Source organism: Rhinolophus sinicus, linkage group LG06, assembly GCF_036562045.2.
Source record: "Rhinolophus sinicus isolate RSC01 linkage group LG06, ASM3656204v1, whole genome shotgun sequence".
Classification (NCBI taxonomy): Eukaryota; Metazoa; Chordata; class Mammalia; order Chiroptera; family Rhinolophidae; genus Rhinolophus; species Rhinolophus sinicus.
In genome coordinates this window covers 23,463,513-23,478,445 of record NC_133756.1, presented here as the reverse complement: position 1 = coordinate 23,478,445, position 14,933 = coordinate 23,463,513, and the positions used below count along the sequence as shown (strand labels likewise).

The 14,933-nt window shown below is 51.4% G+C and overlaps 1 protein-coding gene across 5 annotated transcripts in view; it reads left to right on the top strand.

Moving 5' to 3' along the window:
* Window positions 1-14,933, top strand: part of SSBP3 (single stranded DNA binding protein 3) — a 154,554-nt gene that overhangs the window by 112,966 nt on the left and 26,655 nt on the right. The window contains exon 1 of one of the 5 annotated variants that reach the window (XM_074334763.1): window positions 2,804-2,934. The exons of the other annotated variants lie outside the window; for them this stretch is intronic. Within the exon in view, the coding sequence (XP_074190864.1) occupies window positions 2,932-2,934 (3 nt within the window). The 5' untranslated portion in view covers window positions 2,804-2,931. Of the gene's footprint in view, window positions 1-2,803; window positions 2,935-14,933 lie in introns of those variants that run through there. 5 annotated transcript variants of the gene reach the window in all.

Sequence of the window (14,933 nt, the reverse complement as noted above, 5' to 3'; positions counted from 1 at the left end):
CAACACAGGGGACTCCTTTCCTCAGGCCTCTGACGGCCTGGCTGTGAGGCTGCTCCTGGGGTCAGAAGGTCTGGCCATCCATGCGTTAGGTTCTGTCTGCTCTTTCTCACTCGGTGTTCAGGTTTCCGAGTTGGACAGTGCCTGTCTGGTCCTGTGACATGAGACGTATTTGTCTGGTAGCAGCAGGTTGAGGGCTGGTGGGGTGGTTTGGGACCCGACCTGACCATTCTCACTATTGGAGAATATATATTGCGGGTCATGGTAGAACGTAGCAAGTGCTTTCTAATTCTGTGTGTTCCTTGTGAAAAGACTGCCTTAAGTTTGGCATCCCCAGCACCTGGCATATACTAGGGCCCCAGGAAATGTATGAACTAAGTTTATTTGTCTTGCTCACGTTACCAGGAGTGGGGCCTAGCCAACCTCAAAGGTGTAGATCTGGCAATTCTGACCAGGCTTGGAGGGTCTGAGGTGGGGTTCTGGAGTGGGAGGGAAACAGAGACAGAGAATTAAAGCATGAGGACGCTTGTTCTAGTCCCCCACCTGCTCACTCACTTGCTGAGTGACCTTGGCAAGTTGTTCCCCACTTCTGGGCCCCCTTTCCTTACCAGTAGATGAAGGCTGGTGGACCAGATGGCCTCTGAAGGCCCTTCCAACTTGGATTTTCTGCTTTGGATCCAGATGGATTTTACATAATCAAGCAGTGGCATTTTTTTTCACGCAGCTTAAGTAAGTTGGGCTGCACATCTGGCAAACTCAGCTTGGTTTTGGCCAAGTCCACTGGTCTGGGTGGGTCCCCAGCTCCTTGGCCTAAGGTGGTTCTAAGGGAAGCACTGTCCAATGAGGATTTCTAGGTCCAGAACTGGGGAATTGCAGGAGGGCAGGGGTCACGGAGAAGGGAGCATTGGGTACAGGCTGTTTTTGTTCTTGTTTTTGTTTTAAATTCCAATAATTGTTTTCAGTTATGTAGTGTTTTTAGACATGCAACTTACTTTCATTTTGATCACAGTGTTTCTGCAGAGGCGGCCTGGCTGATTGGGAAAGGGAGACTCAGACAGGTGAGGGAGACTTGAGCCAGGGCTATAATGGGCGTCTGAAGTCAGGCTTCCTGGTTCCTGGTCCTAGTGTTCGTCCACAGCAATCAGAAAGCCCAACTGTAGACACAGGTCTGATTATCTACAGAAAGAAGAGAGACTAGAGAACAAGAGAAAAGGAAGGAAATAATGAAGGGAGAAGGAGAATCCCTAGCCATATTCTCTCGAAAGTAGCCAGTGTTTCTATTCAAATACCGGCATTTGCTTAGTGGTGGCTGCTTAGAACACAGTGTTAAGAATGATTCTGAAGCTGTATCTGGGCTTAACAAATACTGACCGGCCAGGTTTATCATGAACATGGGCATGTCAGTGGTAGTACGTGTCCTGTGTATGTGCCCTCCCAGATCTAGTCCACGCTTCCCATTTATAGATACGACTAGAGGCCCAGAGGCAGGTGCGACTGTGGTTCGTGACAGTCTTTGGCCACCTCTGATGTGAAGGCACAGGGCTTGGCTCTGGGCCAGAACTGAATTAACCCACATGAGCACCTGGCCTACCAGAGAGACTGGCAAATAAACTCATGCCCTGTAGCAGGAAGTGAGAGGCCTGCCTGCCCAGATGGGAGATTAAGAAGGGCTTCCTGGAGGCAGCACAGCCCTGGCTGGGGTGGCATTTAGAATGAGGTGGGAGACAAAGCTGGAAAGGTTGCCATCAATTGTTGATGGACCTTGTTGGAGAGTGCAGGTTCTATTCAGGGGACAGTGGGAAGCCACTCGAGTACCTGGCTTGGATAATGCCTTGCCAGGTCTGCGTTCCAGAACAGTTACTCTGCAACAGCTCCATCGGCTCCATGGAGGCAAGGGCTTGGGTGTGGAACACATTGATGATGGACGCTGGCATTGCAGAGACTCAGCAGAGGTCATAGGGCTAAAGACTGTGCCTTCTCTGGAAAAACAGCCCTGGGGGCGGGGGTCCAGCTCCCTTTGCCCAAACCTCAGCCCATCTTTCTCTGAATATCCCCAGATACTTTCTGCTGTGATGGGACACATAGGGGTTGACATGTCCCCTATTCCAGTGAGTCCTCATTCTGGCCAGCTAAGCCTATCCACCATGGAAAGAGATCGAAGTCTGCCCCCAGAAAACCCTCCCGGTCAGTTACAGGGGGCGAGGAGGAGCAAGGGATACGTCTAGCCCAGGAACTAGAGAAATGATGCAGAAAATGGAAGGCAGAGAGACGCACACACGACCTCGGACATCTCCTGTTGAGATTATAGGGAACTCGTCTCTCCTCACCTCCTGCAGAAGTAGCTGGATTTTCTTTGGGAGAGAAGCAGCCTCAGGAGGGCTCTGATGACTGACTGGAAATACCTAAGTTCTGCCATGTAGAAGATACTGCGCCCTGCCTCCGTGAGGCTTTAGCCCTTAGATCTCAGATCCTTGAGAGAAAAGAAGAGGGAGGTTAATTTTAGTCTTTGTAGAAAAGACTCAACACCCATCAATTGAACAACGAAGTAGTGAGCTCCTTGGCACCGGTGGTAACCAAGCAGAGACTAGATGCCCAGCAGAGAGCCTTGGGGTGGGGTGCTGCGTTTCCAGGGAGGGTCAAAGCGCAGTAAATGAGAACATGCCAGCGGCAGCGCTTGGGCAGTCCCCAAGAGCTGGGCTGAATACTGTCCGTTTCCTGCCTCCCTCTCCGGCGGGAAGCGCACAGCAGCCGCTGAGTGAGCTGACATTCCTCCTGCCAGAAAGCCTTTGCAACAGGAAAGACTCCTCTGTGCTGACCACTGCACGTCTGGGACTCGGGAGGCTTGGGAAGAATTAAACCACCTTGTTTTTGTGGTTTTCAAAGCCTGCAACTGGAGGGATTTGATGATTGGGGACCCGGATCCCCATCTGACAGATGGTGAGTCTGAGGCTGGAACCTAAACCATGTGAGACCTGGCCAGGCTGCTTGATTATCCCTTAGCCCAAGGGCCGAACGTGGTCTTTTAAGGGCACAGTGACCTCCCCGTCTCCCAGCCCTAGTGAGCACTGCGGACTAAGGAGGCAGCCACGGACCTCAGGGAGTGATGACCTGGAGGGGTGAGTGCCACGAGCAGCCAAAGGAGCAGCCAGCCTGGCCTGGGGGCCGCCTGGGAAAGCTGCCCCCAGGGGCTGACATTTGAGCTGAGGCCTGGGCAGGAGGCATTTGCCAGTGGGGGGAGGGGGAGCAAGTTTAGGATGGCAGGAGGCCTGGATGGCTGGGCCAAGGTGTGTGGGGGTGGGGAGGGGGGTGGGATCGGGGGCAGATCCAGGTGAACCATGAATTAGACACACAAGACTTCAACCTGAAGACAAAGGGAGCTGTGGAAGGTTACTAAGCAGGGGAGTGACATGGTCCCAGGGAAGGGCCCGCAGCAGGCTGGCCAATGGAAGGTTTGGAATCTGGGCTGTGGTCCCTTTGGGAGGTGGCCAGGGCCTGAGCTGGGGTGGTGACAGGGTGCAGTGGCCGGTGCTTCCCTGCCAGAGCCTGTTGGCCCCTCACTGGATGTTGGAGCTGGGTAGGAAGCAGAGCCAGGAGGAGACCTTGGGTTCTGGCTGGCATTGGACCATTGCCAGGTAGGGGCTGTGGTGGTGAGAGGCTGTTTAAGCTGCATGTCGGGCCCCTGTGTGGTCCTGTGGCCGCCCAGCCTAGCTCTCCCTGCAGCCCCAGCCAGTGCTTTCAGACCCTAAAGTGGAACTATCTTGACCCCCTCTTAGAGTTGCTGGTGGAAATTAGAAAAGGCATCCCCCTTCTGTGATTTCATTTGACCCTGTAAGGCGGGCCTGAGAACTAACAGCATTCTCGTCATATGGGTGAGAAAGCGATGTTCAAATTGGCAGGAGTCACTCAGGGACAGCGTTGTAGGATCCAGAGCTTCTTGGGGAACCCCCTGTGTGTTGGGGAGCAAGTCCCCTCCCTTTCTGGGCCCCACTGTCTGACTCCAGCCCTTTGCCCTGTCTGCTTCCCTAAGGGCAGAGGGCGTCTGGTAGATGGGCTGGCCTGTATGTGTGAGGGATAGACAGAGGTGCTGTGTCGGGGTGATTGGGGACTGAAGCACCCCCCTTCACTACCCTTGCCCTGCTGTCTACCTCCAGACTGACAGAAGGCAGGGTCAGCCCTGCTGAGAAGGATTAGAGAGGAAGGGGCACCCCAACTGCTGTTCATCCCCAGCCCCCACCTGTTCCAAGCTGACTAGGCTCCATGGTGATGGCAGCCCCCTCCTCTGGTTACTGTGAGGAAGCCAGCTGTTGGCTTTAAGCCTGAAGACCCTTGCCCTGGGAGTTAGGCGCCGTGGTGTGAGTCAAGCCCTGCTGCCAAACTGCTGTGTGTCCTTAGGGAGCCATCCTGCCGTTGTGGGCCTTAGTTTACTCATCTGTCCAGTAAGGGGTGTTCCAAAGGGCTTTATAAACCCCTGGCCACGCTGAAGCTCTGTGGTCTTGGCTGGTCCCGTCCTCCCGCCACTGGATCTCCCCCAACAATTGCCTGGCTGATGTGGAAAGGCCAGGACAGGAGACTGGGAAAAAAAATCCTTTTTTTCTTGCCAACACCACCTCCACAAAGGTCAAGCTGTGCTCCTGCCCCGCCTGGCAGCCAGCTTGGTGCCTAATGTCTGCCCAAGCGTCCAGATGACCGGCACTGGGCTCCTAGCAACAGTGGACAAAAGGTTACTCCTGACGTGCCAGGCTTCCTCGGCCCCCTCGCCCTCCCTCCTAAAAAGGAAAAAAAAAAAAGTTGCGGCCTTGACTGGCGTGTGTGCCTGTGTGCACGCGTATAGGCATGTTTGTGTCTGTACACTCGAGCCACCTCTCCCCACCTCCTAAACGTGAACTCCACATGTCGCGTCGTAACTCTCACTGATGAAATGGAAAGTTGAACATAAATCAATGTCTGCCGCCCTGTTAGCTATGCATCAGCAGTCAGTGCCTGGGAGATTTGCTCGGTAACAAAGCACCCAGCGGCTCCACGGGCCTCGGCTGCCCCCTAACGCAGAGCCAGCCCCATGCCAAGGAGCCCAGCGGGAGCTGCAGCCAGCTCCTGGCCACCTGCCTCTGTCTGCCCCTCTCTGCAAGAACTCCCCTCCCCTGTTTCTTCTCCCTTTTGGGTGAGATGAAGGGAGCATCCTTACAAAGACCCTTGGACCTTGGAGGCCTGGGCTGTGTTCTTGCTGCTGCTCCTTGCGCCCCGGAGACCCCAGCAGCCGGCCCCTGTCTCTGGGCCTCTTCTCCTGAGCTATAAGCTGTCTCCGGATCTCTGACTTTTATGGATCCGATACTCAAGGATAGGTGTCAGCAGCTGCCTTCACCTCTCGTTTATTAAGAGCTTGGGCTGGTTTATCCTTTTCCCCTTTAGACCTGGGTTTTCACTTTGGTTTCTCTTAGAATTGAATTTGTCCCCTGTGCCTGAGAGCTGCTCTGCTGTGGGTTGTCAGCATTCCCTGCACTGTGGCCACGCCTGATCCCCCACAGATTCTCCTGCCTTTTATCGGGGAGGGGTGTAGGGAGCTCCCTGTGTTTTTGTTTTGTCTCTTCATAGTTGACTAAGGGGGTAGACCCTCCTCTGCTTCTGCCTTTACCTTTATTCTCTGCAAATCATGCTGAGGTTTTTCTCCTTTTAAAAAAAAAGGTCAAATTCCTCAGCCCGTGTAGCAGAAGAGATTTGAGGAAGAAAATTCCAAAGGAATCCTGTAATAACATGCCTTGCATTGTGTGGGTCAGCATAGACCCCCTGAATAAGGTCACACCACCCGGAAGGGAAACTGCCCTTCGGGGAGTCGGGGCTGGGCCGGGGCCAGGGTGCTTCGCTGGGGGTCAGGGCATTCTTGCATGTCACTGAGTGCTAACTGTGCGGTGCTGTTCTAAGAGTGGGGGATTCAGCAGGGGACCTACAGTGTGGGTTCTGGGTGTGTGTCCTGTTTCTGCCTAAATTAACTCCCCTCCACCTTTCCCTGACAAGCTCCTCTGCCCCTCCAGCACGTCTGCATGGCCTCTTCTGTGAGCTGCAGAATTCTCCCTCCCCTTCTCGAAGGCTCTTCAATCTCAGGTCAGTTTTATTCAAGAAGACCTTGACAAAGTCTTGCCCCAAGGTCAAAAAAGATATGCCCAAAGTGTGGATCTGATTAAATGCCTCTTCTCAGGTTAATTATAGGACCTGATCCCAAGAAACGTACTCTGGAGTTGTGGAAGAGGGCTGAGAGTTTGGAGACTTGCAGACTGTGCTGAGGCCGTGGTTTTACCGGTCTGTGCCTCGGTTTTTCCTTCTGTAAAAGTCCACAGCATTGGAAGGAGTAGACACAGGAGGTGCAGTGGTAAGCAGAAGAAGCCTGTCCCCTGGCCTCTGGGGTATCAGGAGCATTGAGGGTAGAAGAAATAAGGGGCCACTTGGAGGACCAGACAACTCCTGTGGGACCACGAGGGTCTCTCACTAAGGGCCATGATTCCAGCTAAGACTGGCTCAGGTTGGGACCTGTTACGTGTTGGTAGACAAGGGGACAGCTCTCTGGGAATTGGGTAGTAGGAAGGCTTAGTCAAAGAAAGAGGTGGTTCCTGAAGGATGGCATGAGGCAGGGAAGACCCCGAGGCACAGCTTGATGTGTCAGCAGCCTCCGTTTGGTGAGGGCCATTGCTCTCAGTGTCTTAGTCCCGCAGCTCTGTGTGAGGAGTCAGGGCGGCCCACTTTATAGCTGAGGTAAGTGGGGTTCAGAGGGGATGACAGACTGTGCTCCTGGCCCATGTATCTGGGGCTCTTCCAACGGCACCCACTGCACGGGGTGGGAGTCCCTTGTGTTTCTTCTCGGAGGGCCAGGTTTCATGGCTTGCTGTCCAGGTGACCATGGGCAGGCTTCTGAAACTGGTTTCTGTCCAGAGTCCTGGTTCTTTTCCTCGCCCCATCCTGTTGCTTCTCTTTAGCTGAGAAAGGAAAACGAGATCTTGGGCCATTCCCTGAGCTTCTCAGGGAGGAAGACGCATGAGAATCCACCCAGTTACCCGGAGCCACAAAACTAAAGGAGAAAATCTTGGCCAACTTCCCTGTTCCCTCCACAGCACTCTTCTGCTCAGGAGACGATCAGGGTTGAATTCCGGCATTCTGCATTTGTGGCTGCCAGAGCCCTGCATCCCTGCCTCCTAACTGCGTATGAGGAATCTTTACTTTTCGAAATTGTCTGTCGGAGCACGAAGGGACAGGCAGGAAGGCTGTGTGTGCCCGTGTCTGGAGAGCGTAAAATAGAGCAGGAATTCTCTGGGTGGACGAGGCATTGCCTTTTTAGCATATGCCTCACCTTCACTGTGCTGTCGTGATTGACAGTAGAGGCTGAGCGCTGGCGAGAGGTGCTGCGGGGGCTGGTGGGCAGGAGCGGGACTACCCATTTTCAGAGCAAAAGTCGGTCTTTTCTGGGGGAAGAGGACTTGGTTCTCTTGGCAAGGTAGGAATCTTCCCCATGTGTTCCGAGGGAGTGGCATGGTTCTGGACCCTGATCTCTACCTCGTCACTTACCTGCACAGCAGGTCTCTGCTGCAATGAGCAGAGGGGGAGGAAGAGATATGCTATTTGAATCCTGCCCAGAAACCCATGTGACTGGAACTGGGTATTGGAACCCCTTACCTGGTCCTTTGATTCCCAGCTCCTTTGCTAATATTAAAGATGGCTGGCTGTTTGGAGGTGCAGTCGGGGAGCAGGTTGGATGGAAGGAAGCTACACACAGACAAGAATCTAACAGGTTTCCTTACTCCGTATGTTTTCAGCAAGAGAGAGGAATTAACACGCCAGACGGCTGTGAACTTACTGTTTTCCAGTGACCATAAGTCTTGGTTTCTAACTTGAGAGAGGACAAGGAAAGATCTTTGGAAAGGAACAGAATGGATATGTGATTCCCAAGACAGTCTAGATCTGATCGCCATTCATTGTACAAGCTCCCAAAGTTGAATGCCTTTGCTCCTTGGCCTGGAGTTCCCAGCCCCGGGGTCACCATCTTGTGTGTAAGGCCCTCCAGCACCATGCCCACTCCTGCCTCTGCCATATAGATGCCAATCTCTCAACCCAGAAGTCTCTTCCATTTCTTCTCTACCAAGAGGACGCCTCTTCATCCTGCCCAAATGTGATTGTTCTGTAAAACACTGCCCCCTTGCTCCCTAGAGCACCTGACACCTGCCCCTGTTGGAGGGCAGCTGTGGTAATAATTCCCTGGTCTCTCCCACTAGCCTGGGACCCTTTGGGGGAGGGCCAGAGTACTGCTTATTTGTGTGTCTCTAGCACATGGTGCACGTGGACCACTTTGCTGAGATGGCCCTGGAGAATTCCTCTGTGAAATCACGGCGTAGGAGAGGGTCAAACATTATGAACCAGCCATGAGATCTCAGGACTAGAATTAAGCCCCCAGAATGTTTTGTGCTGGCGAGCGAGGGAAGAGCTTGTTCCCCAACACTGCGGAAAGAATGAAATTGGGGAGATGGTCAGCAAGGAGACGTTCTGGGACTGGCCGGCTGGACGTCAGTGCTGGTTTTTGTGTTCTAATGATGAAGCATCATTTTTTCCCAAGACCAATGGCCTAGAAAACCAGGCTCAGAGATTGGCCACATGACCTGGTAGGAGAACCAGAACTCGGGGTTTACTGACCCCTGGTTGGTGCTCATTCTGTTTGTCCTCAATGGGATAAATCTTGGCTTTGATAAATAATGTCGCTGGACTTCAGTCTTTTCGTTTATAAAATAGGGTTAATTTTTGCCTCATTTATCTTATGAGAGAGATGTGAGGTTAAAAATTAGAAAATAGATGTAGTTTTGTTTTTCCTTGAGAACTTAACAAGACTTGAATGTTTTCCCTCTTCAGTCTTGAAAACCATTACCTAGTTCAAGGGTCGGCAATCTTTTCCTGTGAAGGGCCAAACAGTAAATATTTTAGGCTTCGTGGGCATCTGGTCTCTGTCACAATTACTCAGATTTGCCATTATATCATGAAACCAGCCGTGGACGGTACGTGAATGAGTGTGGTTGTGCTCCAATAAAACTTTATTTACAAAAACAGATGGCAGGCCAGATGTGGCCCTGAGCCATAGTTTGCCAGCTCCCACTCTAGCGCAATATGGTGGCCATGCTCTTGGGGTCCTTGTGCTATAGCTGCCCCCAGCCTCCACTCTGCATATGCAGTGTGCGTTGCAGGGGACCGAGTCTGCACCTGGGACGGTGAGCCCATATCCTAGGGCTCAGTCTTCCCTCTGTGCACAGGGCTGGGGCAAGAAGCAAGGCGCAGTGTGTGGAAGAACTCCAAGTTAGGTCTTGGACGCCGCCTGTACTTTCATTTGCCATGTTTCCTCCTTTTGTTTGGAAAACCATCGCCTGCTGATTCTGCGTCTCTGTCTCCGTGGGGCTAGCATGCCTCATGACTTGAGCAAAACACTCCCTGAGCGCCTCCTGCAGGTGTCTTGGTGGCCCACCCTGGGAAGCTAGAGTCACAAGTGTGTGGCCCTCGGGCCCTCACTGTCCCATGGCCTCAGGGAGGTGCAGGCAGAGGAGTCAGCTGGGGCCTTTGCTCAGTTGGAAATCAGTGAGTCTTGCTGATCTTTGCTCAGAGTGAGCCTCAGTGGCTGTGAGGATTCCTGATGTTGCACAGACTGACCCCAAGGGGGAGATATATATAGTCCTGCTCCCTCTAACTGGTGATTTCCCCACTGTCCCAGGAAGATGGACCACTTGTCAAATGTCTCCCTGGCAAACAAAACCCATTCCGCTTGTCTAGTGCCCATAGAGGGTCACGATTGGTGTGGGCTCATCTAGGCAGTCAAGAGCCCCCTGACTGCGAGCTCTCTGGGGGCAGGGCTGAAGCCCTTGCAGTTGCTCCACAGTTGGGTGTGGCCCAGCCCAGCCCCTAGGGACCTGCTGTACGTGTGCCAGGCTTGCGTTGGGTGGGCATGAAGATGGCTCAGGCTCCCGCCGCCCTCGAGTTGGTAATCTCAGTTCCAACTCCGGCCCATACGCCCCACATACAGACACACAAAGAAGCCTTGTCCCCCGAGGGGACAGATAGAAGCGGGATAGGAAGGCAACTATCCAAGCCACTGCTAAGTCGTTCCCATGGGTGGAAATGAGGAAATAACTTTTCCTCCCATGAACTGCATGTTAAAGGGAGGGGGAGTTTAAAGCTTTCCCTCCCTCATCCCACCAGGTGGTCAGCTTCCCGCTCCAGGGAAGCTGTGGGTGGAGGCAGGCCCTGTTGACGGATTTGGGGTGTCAGCAGCACACAGGCACACCTTGGCCCTCTCCCCAGAATGGGTTTACAGCATTTTCCGTCAGCATTCGTGTCCAAGGAGCAAATTGGATTGTCTGTCGCATGCCTTTTACCATGTCTATAATTAATGTAATTTTATATTCACTCAATTAAGTGACACGCCCAACAGGCAGATTATAGGGGCCACCAGTAATGCAAGTCGTCCATCTCCCGCTGCCAGTTGATAAAACCCACCCCTTCAGCCTTGCCAGACCAGTGGCCAGTGTCCGCAGGCGTGGGGAGAGCCAGGGACATACGGAGTGGTTTTGTCTTTTAGGCTGTGAAACGTGCAAGTCCTCTTTCCCCAAAGGCTTTCAGCAAGACAAAAGGCAAATTTGGCCTAGATGGCAAGGAGGCTGAATTCTGTTTGGGTAGCGTTGGGCAGTTCACGAAGTCCTCTCACAGCTTTCCTGGGGGAAAAATAACACCTGGACTTCTTGTCCACCGTATAGATGAGCAGCCAAAGGCCCAGGCTTACAAGGTGGGATCAGACAGTACAGTGAATGTTTAAATAAAAAAATGTATTACAGTAAAAGACGTTACCATTAACTCCCCTCAAAATACCCCTCTCACTTTAAACACTTATCCAACATCGTTCTTGCCACTTTCTGAAGCAGTTCTGGAAGTCCTCTTTTGTGAGTGTCTTCAGTTGCGCTGTCATGGCTGCCTCGATGTCCTGAATCATTTTGACTTTGGGGAAGAGCCAGAAGTCACATGGTGCCAGATCTGGTGAAGAAGGTGGATGAGGACACACCATCATGTTTTTATTTGACAGAAATTGCCATATACCAGAAGTGATGTGTGACACGGAGCGTTGTCATGATGGAGGATGATTTACGGCACAATTTAAGACACACCTTCTCTCAACCGTAGCTCACACCTGACTGACAGCACCCAGCAAGTTGAAACTTGCCACACTATGTTCCTAAGGTTTGATGCGCTGCTTCCCATATTGAAGATCCCTGCCTTTCCATTGGATGGCACTTGGCAGCGGCATTCACCATATTGTTTGATCACAATAGAAAGTCTCCGTATCACACATCGTTTCTGGTGCAGCAGTTTCTGTCAAATAAAAACATTACGGTGTGTCCTCATCCACCTCATTCACTGGATCTGGCACCATGCAACTCCTGGCTCTTCCCCAAAGTCAAAATGACCATGAAAGGTAAACGTTTTGAATCAATTTAGGACATCGAGGCAGCCATGACAGTGCAACTAAAGACACTCACAAAGGAGAACTTCCAGAACTGCTTCAGAAAGTGGCAAGAATGATGGGATAAGTGTGTTGGAAATGAGGGGGGGGGTATTTTGAGGGGGATTAATGGTAATATGCCTTTTACTGTAATAAATTTAAAAAATTTAAACACCCACTGTAATTTTTGATCACACCTCATACAAGGCAGGACTCCCACCTTTGTGGTTTAGATTTTGAGGCCAATGTGCTCACCACTGGCCACCGCCTGTCCTCGTTCATGCTCTCTCCCAGTCTCACCTCTGCACCCAAAAGCCTGGAATTAGATCTCATTTCTGTTTCTCTCTGAGTCCATGATTTCTAGGCAGGTGAAGGCAGCTTTGGGGAGTGTGGCGTGGCATTTGGTGGTGGAGCAGTGAGTTTTACAAATATGAAAGTTAGCACATAGCATTTATTCCTTTTCTCCTTCCAAAAAAAAAAAATAGCACTTTTTGTTTTATCCTGTTGGTAGTAACTTTTCCTGATTCCTCGAACCCGAAGCTGTTAGATATGCCCACCTAGGGCATGTTGACCTTGGCTATGGAGTCCACCTGCTGGCCAAGCTTCACTGCCCTTGAGGAGCCCATGAGGCACCCACAGATAAGGCAGAATGTCCTAAAAGGACACCCCATGTTTGGAAAGCAACCTGAATGGGTAGCAGGACAGGCTTCATGAAGGAGGATGTACGGGCTTTCAACAAGCTGAGGGGAACTTACGTTGAAGAGCAAGTCCAGTTCCTACTTTCCCTGTAAATGGGCAGTGACTGGCTCCTGGAGCGTGAGGCAAGCGGCCATGGAAGACTGGGACCTTCTGTGTACCTATCGCTGTGAGCTATACCACCCTCCTGCAATATTTGTAGAAAGTCCCCCATTTTCTTTACGAGGAAACTGGACTCACAGCATGTTCTGGAGGAGCTGGGGTTGGATGCCAGGTCTGTGGACCCGCGACACCTTCCCCATCATGCTGCAAGCTCATCTCGCGAGGATGGCTTCAGGTGAAATACAGAGACTTGACCAGGAGGCATAGGTGGGTCTGGCTGACGGTTCCGAAATGCTTTTCCACAGAGGGCTCATTGTCCCATGGGAATGCTCTGTTCCCTGCTACATCAATGCTGGCAGAGGCTCTTTCACTAAACTTAGTGTAAGGCCCAGCATTTGCCTCAGTCACACCCATCGCAGAGCCTCCCCGGGCCCCGCCAAAGTGGCTCTCAGAGGCTAGTGCTAGATGTAACACTACCCAATGCTGAAATTACAGGAAAAAGAATAAGAAGGAAGTGTGGGAATTATGTATCTCCGGTCAGAAATCTTGGGAATGTCTGAGACAGAATGGCAAATCCATTAACAGGGTCTGGGGCAGAGCGAAGGCCCAGACAGGAAGTGGGCATGTTTCCTGCTTCCTTTTCCCAGATTCAGTAGAGAGATTTCCCGAATTGGATTCTTCCCCCCGCATAGGTCTCCTTGCCGTCACCTCGGGGAGAGTGCGTTACAATGGAAAGAGTTCTGACCAGTCAGGGCACCCCAGTTCCTCTCTGCTCCTCGTGCTCTGCTTGTGGGCTTGTGGAATGGTGGACCAGGTAGGACCTCTCGGGGCTCTAGAATCAGTCTTGGAGGCCTGGCTCCACCACTTACAAGCCATACAATCCTGGGCGAGTGGCTTCTCCTTTCTGAGCCTCAGTTCCTTGGCTATAAAATGGAGCAATTGAGAGCCCTTAATGTGAGGAGCCAAGGATTACAGAAACTAATGCACTACATGGGATGTGTGGCTCTGTTGTTACTACTGTAATTGTCCCCATTTCACTAATGAGAGAACAGAAGTGCGGTCAGTGGCAGTCAGGATTTGAATCCACTTCTTTCCAAACCCTATTTCATGATCAAAAATTGATCGGAATGTGAAGTCACGAAGACAACTGTGAGGAGATATGGTTCAGCTAGGAACTAGTTCTCTGTGGCCTTGGACATCACATCTCTTTTCTCCCCTGTAAATGAAGGACACTGGAAGACAGGATGGCAGGATCTGTCAGGACTACCCAACAAACAGGTGACTGACAGGCAGGTGTGCTTCTTCCTAAGCTTTTAGTAAGGACCCCCAAACCTAGTCTAGCCCAATTCTGTGTACCTCAAATGTCTGCCCATCTCCATCTCCCCCGTGGCATGCTGGGAGGATTAATTAGGCTGCATCTGGGAAAGAAAGCCTCCCAGGTCTGTAAGGGAGATGGTCTCAATGGAGCTGGACCCAGAGGCTTGTCCTGGCCAAGCAAGCTTCCAGATATGCCTACCATGTTTCCCGAAAATACGACCGAGCCGGACAATCAGCTCTAATGCGTCTTTTGGAGCAAAAATTAATATAAGATTTGGTCTTGTTTTACTATGATATAAGACCCAGTCTTATATAATATAATATTTTACTATAAGACCAGGTATAATATAATATAATATAATATAATATAATATAATATAATATAATATAATAAATATAATATAATATAATATAATACCGGGTCTTATATTAATTTTTGCTCCAAAAGACGCATTAGAGCTGATTGGTTGGCTGGGTCTTATTTTTGGGGAAACAGTATTTTGGGTTCCTCAAAAGCTTTCAGCAAGTAGAAGCCAGGGGACGGACAACTCATCAGTATTATCAGCATTAAGACTCCCTCCTTCTCTCACCTTCCACCTCAGTCCTCTCCGCCTGCCTGCCAAATCTCTTACGAGTTCAGGGATGCATGTTTGCATCCCAACAAAGATCAAAATCTTCAAACGAGATTTTTTTTTTTTTGTCTGCCTCTTACGTAGCCTTTTGCTCGAGTGGGTAACAAATTAAAAGACTATAAAATCTGTTTTTTCTAAACCTACATGTCAGTCTCTTGTTGAGAGGGCAGGCTGGAGAGAAGACAACTTTTTTGTGGCAGTTTCCTCCAACATGGGGCCCTGTTGTCTGCTCCTGAGAAGGTGCCAAGCACGCAGAGTCTGTTCCTCTGCTGTTGTGTACAGTCTTGGGATAGAGTGCAGACACAGATGTGATGGAGAACTCCAGGCTGAGTGGACATGGCAGAGACACAGAGGACAGAGCTTTGGGTGGATGTGGGTAACCCCGTTGAGAACTGGTGGGCTTCTGGCTCCATGGGAAAGTACTGGGGGCCATGCTGGGAGGTACAGAAGCAGATCCCAGTCAGCACCTGAGTGCGGATGGGAGCGCAGCTACTGGTATGTGCCCTGGGGGGGTGATTGCTAAACTTGACCTTCCCCTGTGTGGCGATTGTGCTGAGATTTTCTCTCTGGGTAACCAGCTGGTCAGGACCAGAGTTCCCTTCAGTATTTTGAATCCCAGCTCCAAGTCTGAGGGGAGACTTCTGAGCTGCTGTTCCCTTCCCAGACTTGAACAGCCCACTCCC